This window comes from Panthera leo, chromosome C1 (genome assembly GCF_018350215.1).
Source record: "Panthera leo isolate Ple1 chromosome C1, P.leo_Ple1_pat1.1, whole genome shotgun sequence".
Lineage (NCBI taxonomy): Eukaryota > Metazoa > Chordata > Mammalia > Carnivora > Felidae > Panthera > Panthera leo.
The window spans coordinates 85,528,955-85,547,529 of record NC_056686.1 but is presented as its reverse complement, the minus strand read 5'-3'; the positions used below and the strand labels follow the sequence as shown (position 1 = coordinate 85,547,529).

General features: G+C 38.1%; 1 protein-coding gene across 2 annotated transcripts; it reads right to left on the bottom strand.

Moving 5' to 3' along the window:
* Nucleotides 1–330: 330 nt before the first annotated feature.
* On the bottom strand, nucleotides 331–18,327 carry VCAM1 (vascular cell adhesion molecule 1). 2 transcript variants are annotated; one of them, XM_042953068.1, is made up of 9 exons: nucleotides 18,124–18,321; nucleotides 17,319–17,594; nucleotides 14,745–15,065; nucleotides 13,220–13,486; nucleotides 9,565–9,840; nucleotides 7,395–7,715; nucleotides 6,254–6,520; nucleotides 4,489–4,755; nucleotides 331–1,253 (listed from the first exon to the last, which is right to left on the bottom strand). In XM_042953068.1, the coding sequence occupies exons 1-9, from the start codon at nucleotides 18,212–18,214 to the stop codon at nucleotides 1,093–1,095; spliced, it is 2,247 nt and encodes a 748-aa protein (XP_042809002.1). In that variant the 5' UTR covers nucleotides 18,215–18,321; the 3' UTR covers nucleotides 331–1,092. The 2 variants fall into 2 exon arrangements, with proteins under 2 accessions (XP_042809002.1, XP_042809003.1); XM_042953069.1 differs by lacking the exon at nucleotides 4,489–4,755 and having other exon boundaries at nucleotides 18,124–18,327.
* Nucleotides 18,328–18,575: the final 248 nt, after the last annotated feature.

Genomic DNA, 18,575 nt, shown 5'->3' with positions numbered 1-18,575 from the left:
TACATACATGTTTGCTTGTCACCCTTTGACGTGCACATTCATCTGCATTCACTCTTTTTGTGTATTCCATTTTTTTTAATTGCAAAAAAAATTTCATTTCAGATCCCAAGGACACAAAATGAGACATTTAAATTCAACAGGATAATATGTCTTAAAATACTTGAATTTTTATCAAGTTCCCATAATGATTATGATAGTCTGAGGATTGTACTTCAAGTGCAATCTTTTATTATCTCTATGGGTTTGAACTCTATACTTTTGGAACTTGGCATTTTAAACACCATGATTAAACGTGACCGTTTACAGTAAATAAACACACAATTCTTCCAATTCCAGATATTATCACTTTACTGTACAAAAAAAAATTCTAAACATTTACAAAAGAAAATCAAAAGACATTGCATTTTTAGACCACATCAGAAAAGTTACACAAGAGTCTGATAAACAAACATCCTAAAACATTTCCGTACCATGCAAGTACCATCCAGAGAAATCCAGTCAACCATTATACCATAGGTTGAAGTGTTTAGTACCTGAAAGTGAACCCAGTGCCCTCCTGGTTTATCATTTGCCTATAAAAAGATAAAAGCTTGGCATCTTTACAAAACATGAAATTATTATCAATCAACTTTATGGAAATAAAATTTTGTTAAGGAAAAGAAAATATTAAAAAGGTGACATAGGTCAGCTGCCAGTCAATGTTAAATTTTCTTAAGATGCATTCAGTTATAACAATCAGCCCAGGCAACACTATTAAATTACTCTGAAGATCTGACTACAGAGGGCTGCTATTCCAAGCCATCTTGCTATGGTATAATTTTATTTTACATATGTACACATCATGTTGTTGTATATACACATCAAGGAACTACAGTCAACACATCTCAATGGTAGTGCCTATTTTTTAGGCAGAAAGTTTTCCTCTGGCTTCTTGCTCACAGCATGGGGCACAAGAAGCCATTTCTTTCCAAGAAGTCACTACATTCAGGGAAGTCTGGACTCTGAGCTTGTTGTTTTTCTCATGGAATGATGAGCAGTATTAAGAATGTGGACTGATAAATAGTGGCTCTGGTTGAACATTTCAAACATTAGCTACACCTTTGATTTCTGTGCTTCTACAAGACTGTATGACCCTTTCATGTTGGCTCTTCTAGCAAAGTAAATGATCATTCCAATGGCTGGTATTATTAAGGAAGATGAACAATAGAGCACGAGAAGTTCAGGAGAAAAATAGTCCTGGTAATTTCCTCTTCCTGGAAAATAACAAAATGGATGCAATTAATGTCTGGTACAAAAAGATTTTTTGATAGTAATAGTTATATATTTTATTCTAACAGTACAACTAGTTCTCTTAATAGGAATGAATCAAAGCAGTGATAAGGGCTAACAGGAACCAAATACACACTTCTTTCAATTATCCTGTTGGCTGTTGCTATGGCCATGATGGGTCTAAGATGACAGTTGTTGCGTCCAAATAGAATCAGGTTCAATTGTAGAATGGAAACAAGAGCATGACATTCTAGGACTCTTTTACAAAAGCAAGAATTGGAGAGGAGTGTTTGCTTTGGAAAATGCAAAAATCTATTGAAGAACTAGGACTCTGATGACCATGAACTGAAATAATTAACCAGTTCTCCAAGAAAAATCTTTGTAACATCTAAAGTGTAATCATTATAGTCAAACAGCATATACGATAGAAAAAAAAAAAGAATTCTTGCTGACGGCTCTTTCAGAGATATATAAAAAACTTTATGTTTTGTATCTCTGAAGTAGGACATCTTAATATATGTTATTCATCTTCAGCATTTATATCATCTCTTGATAAACTTAAGTTTTTTGGATAGTATATTTTAGTTTGAATGTTACTTACTCAGAGCATTCTTTGACCCACATCTTCCCCGGCTTAAATTAGGAACCCTGATATACTTTTACAACTCATTGCAATTTCCTTCTCATAGTTCTTATCACTGCTTGTAATTATACATTTATTTATATGATTATCTATTAACTTTGGTCTATAGGTTACATAAGACCACCTATCAATTTCTTTTTGGTCCACCACTGAATAGGTAGTAAATGACTCATTGCTTGGAGTAGTTGATACCCAATAAATATTTTTTGAATAGTAATGCATTTCTTTCTACATGCTGTCACTTTGTCATTGCGTTGTAACTGGGTACAGAAGGTAATAGTTTACAAAAGCAAAAATTACTACTTTCTAATCTACTAAAAATCATGTGATCACTGCAATACTATTTAACACTTAACCTTATAAGAACATCTGAGAAAGATAGAGTGGCATTTACTACAGGCTCATCTCTATCTATACTAATGTTTGCCCGGAATCATATGACCCCACAAGTATTAAATTTCTGAAAGTAGCATGTATGTTTTCTGTCTGAAGAAATCTGACTTTGGCGATTACTACATTCCTTCTAGAAGTTTCTAATCACTGGAGGTCAACTAAGTAAAACAGGATCATGATAATCAGATGATGGGAAGTTGACCTTTTCAAATTATTGATGATAAAAGCACTTAGCCCTAAATATAATGATAACTGCCTCATTTTTCTACTTTTCCCTATTAGAGTAGAACTAGTCAAAGTGTAATATTTTAATGGGATGTCCATCATAACTATGGTTAGGCATCAATATTGACAATATGATGGACAATGGTATTTATACTCCTATTGTTTTCTTTTCAACTTAATAAATACTATCTTTTGCTTTTAGTTTTTCCTTGAGGCATCTGCAGTCAAACACAAATTTGCTGTTGAGTCGGTTACCAGGGCAACCTTCAAACACTATTTTCATTAGCTGTATAAACACTGAAAATCCTAAAGACTCCCAACCATTCCTATATCACTGGAATACATTCAAGCCAAAACAAAACAAAAAAAAATTAATTTTAAAATGCAGCTACACAGAAAGGTAAGCTAATTCAAATACCAAGGAAAAATGTCAAATTTTTGTCTTCATTCATTTGCAGTTACTTTAAACCATAGTTTGGGGGCCTGAATTTCTTAGCTGAGTGCCTAAAGTGCTTGGATAGTTCATGTAAGTAATGAGTGAAAAATGGCAAATATGTAAGTCACTAATTTAATAAAGCAATTAGAAAAGACAAGGTGTGAGAGAGAGTTAAAAAGTAGAGAAAGGGCTTTGATATGTCTTTAAAAGAGAATCATTAACTACAAACAGAATCACAAAAATGTTAGGAGTCTAAGTTTCCAGGGCTAGGCTTAATTAAAAGTGGACTAGAGGCATCAAAGATTAAAAGAAATAGGAATGAGTGGATTTCATCCTACTCATAACTGAGATCTCAATCCATCCAGAATCATCCCCAACCTCATTAGAAGCACTGATTACATACACCCCCGTGTCATTTTGAGTGACATGACACAAGGCAAATGTTCCATTCTTTGAGCACATGGTAATTTCTTTGGACAGATCAACTCTTTTCAGGATAATCACTGCAGGTGGATGACTATAAGTTTTACAGGTAATCATGGTATTTTCCCATTCTTTAACACTTCTAGATAGATGTATTGTTATGGTACTATGACAACAGAAAACATATGGTAAGCCTTGAAATGTCGAGAAATTTGGCCAGATGAGCAACAGTTTTACCCATTTTCTGACCTAAGTTCAAATTTTCTTCACACTGACCCGTGGTTGCAAACTCTGATGGCCAAGTGCCACAGGCTCCAAGACTTGCATTTGTTTGCTCCAAGTCTGGCTCCCAACACACAGTGAGACTAGCACACAAGGCATGGAGACTAATTAGTACAGGCTAACATATTCTGCTTTCACCAATAAGATCAGCAGATCCTACCAGGCATTCACAAGAGGGGGTAGGAAATGAAAGGGCCCCCGAAGTTTCTCGGCTGAGGCTGTTGCTCTGCACCCCCACCCACTATCAGAATAGGGTAGGATGGACAAGGGCTTGGATCTTTAAGAAGGCAATTCTATAGTCTAGAGATTCTCTTATGTTGTTCAGCATCAAGATTGGCACTCTTAATTGTTATCTTGAAGGGAGTCAATCCAGAAAATACACAGTTACTCCATGTCCAGAGAATTGCGTTCTCTTGTGATAGGAGTGACAAGAATCTGGATAGAAACTTTCGTCTTCCATGTGCCAATCCTACTTCTTTAGTTTCCTTATAACCTCCAGGGAAAGGCTTTAGAAGTATGTTTAAACGCTTAGGAAACGCAAGACTTCAGAGACCAATGATGAATTGTCAACTCTGAGAAAAGCAAATGGGAATTCTGTACTCACTAATGACTAATGTCAACTTCCTGGCTAAACTCCATAGGATAGGGCAGCTGTGCATGATTATTTTAGGAAACACTGAGCAATAACCACAATCAACATGGAATTCAGGTCCATTTTGCCAACTCATTCACCTAATCCTAGAAAATCTTTACAATCCATCTAACCTCTGACTACTGTAAAAAATAATCAAAAAATAAAAACAAAACTCTAACTAACCTTTAACATCAAGGGTTAAACTTCTTAATTGCAAGCCAACCTCATTTTTAGATTCACATTCGTACACTCCAGCGTCCTCTAACTGGACCTTGTGGATGGTATATGCACCATCTCTGGACTGTAGCACTGTGTCTCCCGTCTCTGCTTTTTTCTTCAGGATTATCCAAGTTTTGGGAACATTTCCACATGTACAGGAGATAATAACAGTGTCTCCTTCCTTGACACTCTCAGAAGGAAAAGCTGTAAGTTGTATGTCTTTCGGAGCAACTGTAAAGAGAATTTAAAATGCACCTCTGACTGGGTGAAATATAAACCAATTCCATATTAATTTAATGACAGCAACAATTAGCTGTCAAGGAACTATTTGTGCTTACTGTTTGCATTAAGTGTTTACAGAGGCAAGCAAAGAAGTCAAGCATTGACTGTTTTTTTTGTAAATGACCGTGTCTTTAATTTATTTATTTTGGATGTTTATTTTTGAGACAGAGAGGCAGAGTGCAAGCAGGGGAGGGGCAGAGAGAGAGGGAGACACAGAAACCAAAGCAGGCTCCAGGCCCTGAGCTGTCAGCACAGAGCCTGACGCAGGGCTTGAACCCACGACCCTCGAGATCACAACCTCAGCCAAAGTCAGATCTTTAACCTACTAAGCCACCCAGGTGCCCACATAAATAGCCATGTTTTTAACGAGAGAATACATGTCTATACTTCTCTCATGTCTCTAAATCTAATTCTTTACCCAGACTAGTCAAAAAATGGTGTTTGATAAACAGCAACAGAATTCAAACGTGAAAAAAAAATTTTTTTTGTCACAATGTTGTGCAGTTTTTCCTTGAAGTACAAAAGTCTTTACAGGCTTCTGAGTTTGGGTTGGATTTTCCTGGATCAAGTTGTACAGAGATGGCTTTCTTACTATTCTAACAACCACGACTATTATTCACTAAGTGCCAGGCACTGGGCTAAGTATTTAAAGTACAACATCGCTATTAATACACAGCCCATGGAAGAAGGTATCATATCACCATTTTATAAGTGAGATTTCCATCTATTTTTGTGACTTGATTTGAGATTCTTTCCCCGACAAGAGCTATAGTACCATGACATCTATCCTAAAGACTTTTTTTAAAGTTGTGCATTGCCCTTCCTTCCAAGGTCGTTTCTTTAAAATACAAATGATCACCGAGATGAGGTAACAAGAAAGTCACTAATGCCTTAGTGAAAATAATACCAAGGAATAAGACAGGAAATGACAGCTCCAGGAAGGAAAAAAAAAAAAAGGAACTTGTATGCCCAAAGTTGATGAACCAGAGGGCATGGTCACTGCTACTCAACCTCAAAATTTACAAAAGGCTTATGTGCCTTCTTGGGCTTCTAAGCAAATACTAGTATGTGCCTTGTGAGATTACCACTCAGAGTCCAATTCAGTACATATGGTGGCGTTAACCTTAGCTAATTTCCAAATACATACATACCTCTTCCTACCCTTATTTCACACCATAACCGGTGCTGGCATTAGAAACTCCTGGCACCGTTCCCACAGCCAGCATTCCGCTGGAGGTTAAAAGAATTTTAGGATAACTGATGTGGAATTGTTTATGAGGAAGTTCCATTCCAGGAACTTTCCAAGCATAGAAAACACCATGGGCTCTTCAAAACCCTCAATATATGTTTTTAGTAAAAGTGTTGGTTTCAGAGAGGGCTTTGTTGAAAACCGGTGACAACCAAAATAATACTAGTGAAAATAACTCATTAATCATGTTTTACTTACCTTGGATAATTAATTCGACTTCTTTTCTGTCTATTCCAGCCTGGTTAATCCCTTCACACACATAAACACCAGAGTCTTCCATTTTTGTAGAAGTTAAGGTGAGGGTTGAATTTTCAGAAAGAGGCTGTAGATGCCCATTGTTTAGCTGCCTGCTCCAGAGGATTTTTGGAGCTGGAAGGCCATTGCTGGAGCATGTCATATTCACAGAACTACCTTCCTCCAGGATGGAGGAGGGGCTGACCAAGATGGTTGTATCCCTGGGGGCAACTGAAAAGGCAGGAACACTTGTCAGCTTGACCCTTTATACCCTGAGCTCCAAAAAAGTTTTAATAATGTGGCAAAACTGAGCTATGGTTCAATGGATTGGAACAGTTTATTAATGTTGATACCCTTACCAAAGGCAGATTTCTGTCCCCATTTACTTAAGCAAGTATAGAATGATAGAGAGTAGAATATGAACCCAGCATGGGTATTTTCTAATAGAAATAAGTTCTGTAGAAAGTCCCTGACTACCTAAGAATGGATGATCACTGATAGTGTGTATCAACATTTATGTACGTTAAACATGACCAGAAATTATCTGACTCTCCTGCGAGAAGGTGTTTATTTCTCCACCCCTTGAACCTGGCTGGCCTTGTGACTCACTCTGACCAATGTAACATGGAAGAAGTAACACCATAGGACTTCTAGGCTTGAGTCTCAAAGGCCTCCTTTCATTATCACTCTTTCAAAATGCTGCACTGTGGTGACTAAGCCTGTGCTCCTTTCCTTCAGGATGAAACAGCATGTGGAGAAAGGGAGGTCCAGAACCCCCAGAGAGGCCCCAGATATATGAGTGAGTCCATCTGGGACCAGCCATGCCCTGCTGACCTGCCAATGACTGAAAATGCATGAGTGAGTTCATCTGGTACCACAGTGAGCAGATGAAACTTTCTCGAATTGCCAGCTCATAGAATCATAAGATAAAAAATGATTGCTGTCTTAAGTGTTGGGAGTGGTTTGTTATAATTATTTTAAAATTTCTTTTCCAGTTATTTTTTTTTCCACAGAGGTTTTAACTATTAACCTCATGTTAACTATTCCCCGGCAAACGTGATAAGAAGCCCATATTCAGGTGCGGATACATCACACATGTACTTACCATTAACATAAAGTGTCTGTGTACTCTGCCTTTGTTTGGGTTCAAATTCCATTTCATCAATATGTAACTTAGCCAGACAAACAAGAACTGTTCCAGTATCTTCAGTGGTGGGGATGAAGGTCATGTCCAAACTCTCAGTCTCTAGATACTTCTTGTCGATGTTCTCCAGAAAATTTTTATTCCCTATAATACTCTCCCCCTTAAGTAATTCAATCTCCAGCCGGTCAGAAGGATACACATTAGGAACCCGGCAGCTTACAGTCACTGGGTTTCCATTCACTGGCAGACCACTCATCTCAATCTCTGGATCTCTAGGGAATGCTGCAAATATCATAGAAAAAGGATGTTTATATGTGACATTCAAAGGAAAAATGTAACTATTAAATGCAAGGGTCTCAAAATGACATTTTTAACTCACGTGGGGTAGAGTGATCACCAATGTATAAATAATGCCATCGAGTATAAACATTTGTGATATTAAATATAAACAAAAATACTTAGCACTTGAATTAATCAAGAAATAAAAATACTTCCTATTTTTCTCTTCTTAGTGATGCAGTCTTTCTGACAGCCCTGGACTGATCTTTTTCAAGGAACATGAGTTTCCACCATCTTATTTCTAGCTATGTATTTTAAATGTTTATTTCCCATGCTGTATTGAATGTTAACTATGGGTTAATCCCTTAATATTTATTATCTCAGTCTTCAAAACAGCCTGATAAAATAGGTATTAGTGAACATATTTTACAGGTGGGAAAACTTACAGAGAACTTATTTTACAGCTAGGAAAACTTACAAACCTGATAGAAGCTCAGAGACCATCATTAGGCATCATATCTATGTTAAGTCACTGAGTTGAGATCAGAACCCACATCTCTCTGAGCTTGAAACCCAGAGAGTTGTGAAGCCTCTGGGTATCAAATAAGACCCACAGTGCAGTTCTCAATTTAGACATTTTCATTTCCAATGGCCAAGTTTAGATACCAAATTTTAAGTATTTCTCAGGCAATACTTGCAGTTAACAAAAAACTATGAGCTTTACATTCTGAATAATATGTATAATGCATCTTAGGCCAACCAATAAAAATAAGACTAAAATAGCAAGAGCAAGAGTAATGCTAAAAAGTTTTTTTCTTACGCAAAATGCTGTTAAAGTGATACATTCTCACCTATTTCCATATTGCAGTAAGACTGTACTGCTGGTTCTCATTTCTGCTGGGAATGTGCCTACATCAGCAGATCTTGGACTCCACGTAATATGATAACACAACAAAATTCACCCTTATTTTGAGACATTCAAATCCCTTTACAGACATACTCTAACTCATGCTGAACAAAATCCTGATAGGTAACACAAGTTTGGGCAGGTTTTCTGGTAGAGAATGTTCTATTTTTCTCTTGAATTCTGCTGAATAACACAAGCCAGAATAACTCTCTCAACGTAATCAATTTTCAGAGCACTTTGAATATTTTGTCCCTCATTCATTATACAATGAAGAATTCTAGCAATGTCAAATTCATAGAGGTTCGAGGTTGTAGAGGCTCTTCATTAAGGTGACAGGAACAGCAAGAAAGAGTATGGTGGGTGTATGTAGTGTAAATCAGTATTAAGATCTCGTGCTAAGTCCTGGCTCTGCTTTTCATCTGAGCTGCTGCCACGGGCCATTCCCTATGGCCAATATTACTACCTATTTTCATTTTTGGCTTTGTCTTGCTCCCCACTGCCTCATTTTTTCCCATCCTGCCAATCAACTTTCCAAATGTGCCTTCAAAACAGTAGGCTTGGGCCTCACTCTCTGTTCAAAGAGCTGGGCAGTCATCTGAATGGGCCTTGACTCCTCTCCTTGCTCACTATCACCTCTGGAATACCCCCTATACACAGAGGCGATGGGAAGCAGTGAACATGGAGTGTGTTCAAGTGCATGACGACAGAGTATTGACAAAACACAAAGTAAGGACTGTGGATACTGTGTACACGCATAATATATACTTAAGATTTAGGCAATTAGGTTGCATCAAAAATTCCGGTCCAGAGATTTAGGAACAATTCACAATGCTAAGTTCCTTTTCTAAACACATGGATCGCATTGTATATCATACTTGCATTCTGTTTCTTTCAATAGAATTGAGGGGAAAAAAAAAACAGCAAACAGTTCCGAAAACCACTTACAGTAGAGGTCCACTTTAATTCCCTTTTCCACTTTCTTACGGCCACAGGTTACGGTGCACAGATAAGAATGTTCATTCTCAAAACCCACAGGGCTCAGGGTCAGCGTGGACTTGCTCCCTTCAGTCTTCACCTTCCCACTCAGAGGGCTGTCTACCTGGGTTCTCCAAGTGAAAGATGGGGACTCACAGCCTGTGACACCACATGTCAACACAACTGAGTCACCAATCTGAGCAACAATCTGGGGCCCGGGGGAGATCTCAACAGTGAATGGTTTCTCTGGAGGAAAAAGAACAAGACAAAAAGAAGGTAAGATTCTTTTCTTCCTTCACCACATTCCAATATATGGTCTTTTTTCCTCATCTCTTTACAGCTAACACCTGTGCAAGAAAATATCACTCCTTTGTACCTTGGGACGATCCTGAAAGGCATTTTTAAAGAATGAACCCACAAGAGTTCATTGAGTCATTCATTTAACAGAATGAATGTGGATTAAGACTTGTTAGCACAGAAGGTGACATCTTTTCACGACACTAATTCAGTCTCTGCTCAATTGTAGTTTATCACATCCCTGCAGTAGTGGACAACGGCTCAAATAATTTAAGAGGTTCTAGTGTATAAGCATTGTGTAAGCCACTCTGCGTATATTATCTCATTTAATCCTCACAACTTCATGAAATGCTACCGTTAATTCTTCTCTTTCACTTCCTCTTGCTTCTTCTCTTTCTTTTCCTCTTCTTTCTCCCATCCTCTTCCTCCTCCTCGTCCTCTTCCTCCTCCTCTTTCTCCTTAAGGAAACCTAGGCTCAGAAATGCTAGATAACTTTATCTAGTTTGCAGTGGCAAAACTAGGACTTGAAGCCAGGTGGGTCTGATTTGAGACCCTAGCTTTTCAGTTGCTTCAACAACTGAATCAAATCATCCTCACGAGGAGATAAAACAAGATCTAAGAGAGGTTGTGAAAGCAGCTACAAAAATATGTCTTCTGATTAGATGCCATACCCATAATGGACCTGTGCTTAGAGTTTCTGTGCCAACAATATAGTTATACCATTGAAAGCACACAGAATCACATTGAGAGCAAAGCCAAAATCTAAACATGAAAATGACACACAAACCACCTCTAGAATTTGTTTGATGAAATACAAAACTACTTTGAATTAATTCAGGGGTTGAAAACTGAGATCGGAGGGCAGAGTCCTAAGTCTCAAATATCCAGAAAAGCTCTTTGGCTGCCAGTCCTATCCCTGCCGGACACACAGTCTGCGTTGGGATCCTTCCTGTCTGGGGAGAAAGGGAATTTCAAATCTCCACTCCCTGTTCCCCGAAGAAACTGGGAGTGTTTGGACAATCCCAAGAGTGACAGTTGAGACTCCACAGAAAATCACTAAAATTGTTCCTGTAAGTAGCAGACTGGAGAGGGAGGAAAGAATTCTCAACATAGAAGTCATCCAAATACACCACATTTTGCAAGGTTCTCATCTGTGCCAAGAGAAGTTATTCTTCTGTTTGGTTTGTCTCACTGTGACATTGTAGTATCTTCCAAAGAAGGCTTTCCTCAAATTACCTCAATACACTGATATGCTATTAGATTTTGAAAAAGATCACCGAGAACAATAAGCAGAGTTTCTGAATTCCTCATATGCTAGTGTGAGAAAAGGGAACTTGAAAATAGACCCACTTCCTGCCTGTGAAGTGTTCTCAGACCATTTTTTTTCCAGTGGCTGCGTATATTACCAGGCGAACACTTTTCCCCTGTGGAGTAGTTCTTAGGTCACTGAAAGGTCTTTTCAAAGTTCCATTCTCTCTTCAGTACTTAAGGTGGTTAGTATCCTGTGTTGCAAAATTCAAAACAACCCTCCCTAACCCCACAGGGCATTTTCTTTTTACGCTGAAATGGGATCTAATTTATTACGGGTGGAATTTTCTCAGGATGGGTGATTAGTTGCATATGATTTTATTAGTGTAATACTTTCTTGGTCTCTTGAGAATGGTAACCTAACACCCAACTGAGTTAATCTATTGATGGTGAGTTCCAATTTTATTTTTTTAATCATCACGTTTAGATCATATTTTCATATTTTAAAATTTTGTGTTGTTCATGTTTATAGTTTATGCAACTGGCATATACTGGGCACCTATTTTGTGGCAGACACCCAAATATTAAAATACACACACACATGCACACGATTCTTGACTTAAAGTTTAATGGAAAGCCACATTTAAATAAATACATTATTTTGGCTCTTACTAAAGTATGTTTAAATTATCACTTACATGCCTGCCTTTCCTCCCTACATTATAAGCTCTTCAAGGGCAGCCGCCATAACTTTTTCATGTCTGCCCCCACAGCACCAAGCACAATTCTTGGATTCTTGGACAAGGGCTCTTAATTAATGTATGCTGACCTAACAGAGGTACATAAACTTCGATAAGAAGTGTTGAATGTAGAAAAAGGGAGGAATAGCCAGATTTGCCTAACACAATCTGGAATTGGAAGGCTGACATGAACTTTGTCTTGAAGAATGGCTACGACTTTGCCAGGTGAAGGAATGGTGCTCCAGGCAGAAGGAACAACATGGACACCACCGAAGCTATAAAGGTAGTTTCTGACCAGATTATAAAGAGTTTTATTTTAAATGTGAATTTTAATTTACATGCAATTAGGGCTTGGTTGAAGTCATATATAATGAGCACTTTTTTTGTTTGAGGTATATACTCTGGTAGCATTGCACAGGATTGATTGTCTTGAGGTCAGAATGATAGCAGGATGACCATCTGAAGGCAATTTAGCTATTTAGTTGAAAAGTCATGGAGTTTTAGATTAAAATGGGCTTGTATTAAAATCACAGTCAATGCCACTAGCGAGTGATCTGACCTAGGCAAATTATGAACTATGCTTAACCCCAGTTTTTATTCACCTCATAAGGTAGTGGTAAAGGCTATGAAGACAACATAGATAAAGTGGAAAGTAGAATTCCCAGCAAATATCAGGTGTATGATCTGTAGGAGCCTCTATTAATTTCTATGAGACAATATGCTCTCATCTATAAAATGAGTATAAAATACCTACTGTTTAGTTAATTTTTGAAGATTATAGCTAACATATGTAAAGCACCTAGCATACAGCTGGTGTTCAATGAATGCCGTTATTTAAAAACATCTTGCAAGAGTCCAAGTCAGAGGTGATAAATTAAGGCAATGGCAAGAGGGTTGGAAAAAAAAAAAAAAGAGCTCGAATTCTAAGGATTATTCTGAGGAAGAATGGACAGGATTTGGTGATATGGAATGGCAACATGAATTTAGGAGTAAGCAGAGTATGGTGGCCCAAATACTAAGAGTCCAGAGTGAGTAGAGATGAGGACAGATGTGGTAACCTGAGAATACTAATATTCAAGGGGCGGGAGGAAAAGAGAAAGCCAAAGAAGGAAGCAGGGAAGGAATGGTGAGAGATGGAAAAGAATCAGAAAAGCAGAGCCATGGGAGGAAAGACTTCTGAAAAGTCTGAGCAAGATGAACATACAATTGTGCTAAAGTACATGACATCAGATGGGTCATCAATAAAACCTAAGGAAGCGATTTTGGCATTGAAGCTGTTTCACTATTGCACAAACCCCAATCAAGGCACATTTACCATTCATTTTTCACAGATTACTTACCTTGAACAATTAATTCCACCTCTTTTCCATTTTTCCCAACTTGATTGACTCCTTCACACACATAAATTCCAGAATCTTCTGTCCTCATAGCAATTAAAGTGAGAGTTGAGTTCCCAGAAAGGAGCTGTAGATTCCCATTATCTAATTTTTTGCTCCAGAAAATCTGTGGAGCTGGTAGACCTTCACTGGAGCATGTCATTGTCACAGAACCACCTTCCTGCAGCCTTGTGGAGGGATTCACAGAGATAACTGTGTTCTTGGGTGAGACTGAAAAGGCAGGGCACAACATTAGTAACTGCTAGGCATCATCTTGATCCCACAAGGATAACGTATTTCTCTGCAAGTCTGTATTTACATGCTTTCACAAATTTGACAAACTTAATCTGCCAAATTAGTGTAAAATTAGTACTGTGTGGTCACAAAAGTCAGTCGATCCAATTTCTGACTAATCTGATTGAGGTACTTTTTTTGGTGCTTGGTGTTTTCAGAGGGCCCTAGATACTAAGAAATTAAGAAAGACCCTTAGAATAATGTGGTTCAATCTCCCAGATAAGGTAGCAGTCCTATCTTAGAATACTTGACAAGTGCTCATATAAGTTGGTGTCAACACTTCTGCTTGAGGGAATCACTGCCTTAAAAAGCAGTCCTTTTGATTTGGGAACAGCTCTATTTACTAGAACAATTGAGCTGAAACCTTCCTCTTTGTAAGTAAATTTCATGCAGTGGCCATAGTTCAGTCCTTCACTGTTACAGAATAAATCAAATCCCTTTTCCACATGTCTTTCAAATACTTAATGATAGCTCTCTTTTCCCAGTTTTGTATTCTCTAGGAAAAATATCCCCTGTCTTGACTACTCTTTTCAAAATATTGATAAATGCCTTCCCCTCTCATTCTCTTTCAGCTAAACATGCTATAGTTGGCAGTACTCCTTTTAAATGTAGTGTCCAAAGAAAAACACAGCATTTGGGTCTAGAACGGAGTACAGTGAGTCCACTCCTACACAATTCTGGGACTACAAGCTTGCCTCAAGTCCCCCACAGTTTCAGCGAATGTGGAGGTAATCATCTCCACTCTCCTACCCAATGCATATATGTGTGAGCACATGCATATGTGTACACACACACACACACACACACACACACACAGAACAAGCGCTCACCTTGTAAAATCTCTATAACTTAATATTTCAAGGTATGTTACAAGAACTTATAATTTAAAACATTTCATCTTCTGAGCCTACTACATACTACCCAGGTGGTATTATTACTCTCTTTGATAGACTGGGAAATAAATAAATTAAGCAACCCAAGTTCACACAGTTAATGGAGCCAGAAGTCTTCTCAATCCAAATCCAATGCTCTTTTCATTGAATTATCCTGTTGACAAATATTGTGCTCTCAATGAATAAAAATGGAGTAAAAACTATAAACAAATGCCTTCCTGACTTTAGCTGCTAAGTTTAATGCTGTATACATCCAAGACTGAATTCCCATAAAGACGAGACTACATCACCCAAGTACTTACTGTAGACTTGCAGTTTTTTCGTAGTCTCCCTTTCTTTGGGCTTAAAGTCAATTTCATCAATGTGTAATTTTGCTTGGCAAACAAGAGCTTTCCCAATATCTTCATTGGTAGGAGTGAAGGTTACCTCCAAACTCTTGGTTTCCAGGGACTTTCTTTCCATAGGTTCTACAAAGTCCTTATTCTGTAAGAGATGGTTGCCTTTCAGCAAATTCATCTCCAGCCTGTCAAATGGATAAACATCAGGGACCAAGCATGTGACTGTGACTGGCTTCCCAACTTCCAGGGGGCCACTCAGACGGATCTCTGGGTCCTTAGGGAAAGCTGCAAAGGTCAAACAAATACACATGAGCAGGCTTTCTGTTCATGTAATATAATGTCTTTGACTGATTCAATGCAATGCAAACCAAGTCTAATGTTTCTGTTAATACAGTCTTAATTCATTGTTTAAATAGCCTTTCATGGTTTGGGGTGGGTTCACGAATCAGAATCAATCACCCTTTAGAGTTCTTCAGCTGTGAGCCTGCATGTACTAAGGGTTGCATATTATTAGAGTAAAAGAAGAGAGAAGAAATTGATGTTTATTGAATACTTACATATGCCCATCACTGTGCTAGTCATTAAATATAAAGGATTTTATTTTAACTCTAACACATAGAGACCACTTTCCACAGGTATGAAAACATAGCCTTAGCACATTTGCATAACTTGCCTGAGGCCACACAGCTCAGAAATGGCAAGTCTGGGATTTAAACTCAGTATTTTTATTATTCTGTACTGCTACTGAAGATTTACATTATACCACATTCTCTTAGAGCAGAGATAAGTCCATTTATAGATAAGAAAACTGAGGCTCAGAATGTCATGGCAGAGAACAGTTATTGAGCAACACATGCTAAGAAAGGAAAAGAGCAATGTTAAATAATTGGCTTCTGAAAATAATGCCTCTGACCAGAATTCATCCACCAGGAAGGTGCAGTATTTAAATTCTGGAAGGCAGATTTGCCTCTTGAAATGCTTAACTCAATGTCCTAACCAGCACACCACTTGAACCTTTCAGTTCCAAGGGAACGTGCTATTTCAGTCAGCCGTTGCTTCCTTTGCAAGGGCTACCTTTTCATTACAAACTGTCATGATGGTAGCACATCGGCTGGATTCAGGACTCTGTGTAATAAGGACACAAAGGTCCCAGCTCTGGAGAATATTACAATCAAATGTGGAATGGAGACACGATTGTTCAACATAATGAGAGCCAGATATTTTTGAAGGAAAAAAACCTCCAGAAAGATAATTAAAGCCAGAAGCGTCTTTATTTCTCTTTTTTAAATCTTCAACTATTTGATACTTGAGAGCAAAGGCAAAGGAATCGGAAATGATTTGCTGGGTGGAAGAACCAGTATTTTTAATTTTTCCACCAATAATTTCTATCCCTCCTGTTCTGTAAGAAATGTGCCCGTAACCCACATGGTTTGCTGTCAGGTAATACAAGAACTTGTTACTTTCCCCTGTATTTACATAAGGGGGCCTTTCAAGGAGCTCAGGAGGCTGCACAAACAATGCATGTACAACCAGCATAATTGAAAGCAGCCGGCCAAGCACAGTTTCTTGGGCCACATTAGCAACACATGGGGCTTACTGAAGAATCAATTACAGATACTGGGCAAGACTGAGCTCCGCCATAGCAGAAGGGAACCAAAATAATTATAAGATAATCAGATGGGATCTTCATGAAGAGATGGCCATAAAGGTTTCCAGGGTTTGGTTTGGTTTGGTTTGGTTTGGTTTGGTTTGGTTTTCTGAAAGAGTAGTCGTCAGCAACCAAAGGCAAGATTTTTATTTCAGGTTGGCTTTTAACTCCTCTTGCTAACTTTATACGCTGGATTGAGAATGGACTGAGATGCAGTTTGGTAGAATGGCAACCTAGGGGTGTTTATTAACATGCATCAGGTAACTCTAATCCATTACACAAATTATCCTGAGGTTGAGTGGTTGAGCATTAAGGCTTAATGGCACCAAAAACAAAAACAAAAACAACCTTCCTAAATTTATCTATACCAAAGTCAAAGGAGTGAAATGTTTGCAGATACTTTTCTTATGTCAAAGGGAAAACTTGTACTGAAGCCTATTACTAAATTATAGATCTCCTACTTAAGCTGATTTTAAGCACAAAATTGTGTAAGAATAAAAAAGTGGAAAATCCCTGAAGAATGGAATTCATAAATCATTTGGATGTATGACCAAGTAAACATGTGAGGATATAATCAAATAGAAATTGCTGAAAAATACAATTAAAAAACTTCAGAGAGCTTCATTTTATGGCTAAGAAAAGAAAAACCCAGAGGTTGTGTCTTACCCATGGTCACTATGTTTGTGGCAGTTAGAATAAAGACCAAGGTGTGGGTTCCTTTTCTAGAGCTAGATTCAGCTGCCTCTAACTTTCTTGGTGCAGTATGTCCTCTAGCCAAGAATCTGTACATGAATATCCTTTGATTTTTTTTTTCTTTTACAACTATCCATTAAAAAAACTTAACTTAAAGCAAAATTAAGAGAAAATCAAAGATTCTCTGTAGTACTCACAGTAAATCTCCACCTGAATCCCTTTTTCCCGTTTCTCAGATCCGCAAATCGCTGTGCACAGGTAAGAGTATTCATTCCTGAAACCAACGGGATCCATGGTCAGCGTGGAATTGGACCCCTCATTTCTCACCTGCCCATTCAGTGGACTATCTAAATGGGTTCTCCAAGAGAAAGATGGGGGCTCACAGCCTGTTGTCCTGCAAGTCAGTGAAACGACATCACCAATCTGAGCAACAATTTTGTTTTCAGGGAAGGTCTCTATTTTAAAAGCTTGAGCTGTGAAGGCAAAAAAGAGAAAAGCAAACTTTGTTTAGTATTCTGCTCCTTCTCCTCTGTCCTAGTATAATGTCCAAAATACAGTCTGGCTGATCTGTTTCCTAAATTTTAAACTAACTGCAAGAAGCCAAAAATAATTGGAGTCACTGCCAAAGGTGTTAGAATCTTGGAGAAGTGTCAGTTCCAACCTTGATGCCCATTTATCAAAATTATTTTGTTATTTGCTAAGCTTAAGATCATTATCAAGTACAGGAAACTGAAGAGATAGACCTTACTAGAGATAAATCCAATTATTTACTTGACATTGGAAAAATATATCTGAAAAACATCAATTTGCAGCTCCAACTATGACAATACAATGGTACATAGCAATACTCAATAGCACATTACATGTTATGTTAAATTAAGTTTTTCCACTGCTTAAAAATCCTAGTGCCTTTCTTTACTACCATAGCAAAACTGACTGAAGCCAAAATCAGGGCTGAAATGGAATGTGAGCATTTGGAACAGATCAAAGAGAAGAACTTACAAATTGTAAACACCATGCAAAGTATATTTGAAGCTCCAAAGATCACAAACATCTTCCTAGGCATTTTTAGTTGTCGCTGTGATGAGAACATGATGGTCCCAAAACTCTTCTTTCTGTCCCACCTGAAAATGCCCTGGAAGAGGCTTTAGCTCCTAAAGCCAGTGAGGCTCAGTGAGGAGTGAAATAGAAAGTCTGCTCTTTATAAAGGGTCTTGTTGCAGAGGCACAGAGGCGGAGGGAAATCCCTTCAAGGGGAAACCCGGAGCAGAGCCAGAAAAAAAGTTTCACTGACACCCAGCCAAGTCCAGTTTTAACCCCTTCATTTGCTCTCATTGCTAAAGCTACTCTCTCTGCCACAGAAAACTGAAACACTTCCAAGGTGATAAAATTAAAGCTTTTCCTCGTTTTCAGTCCAAAAGGATATCTTTGCAAGGTAATGTGCATTTCAGAATA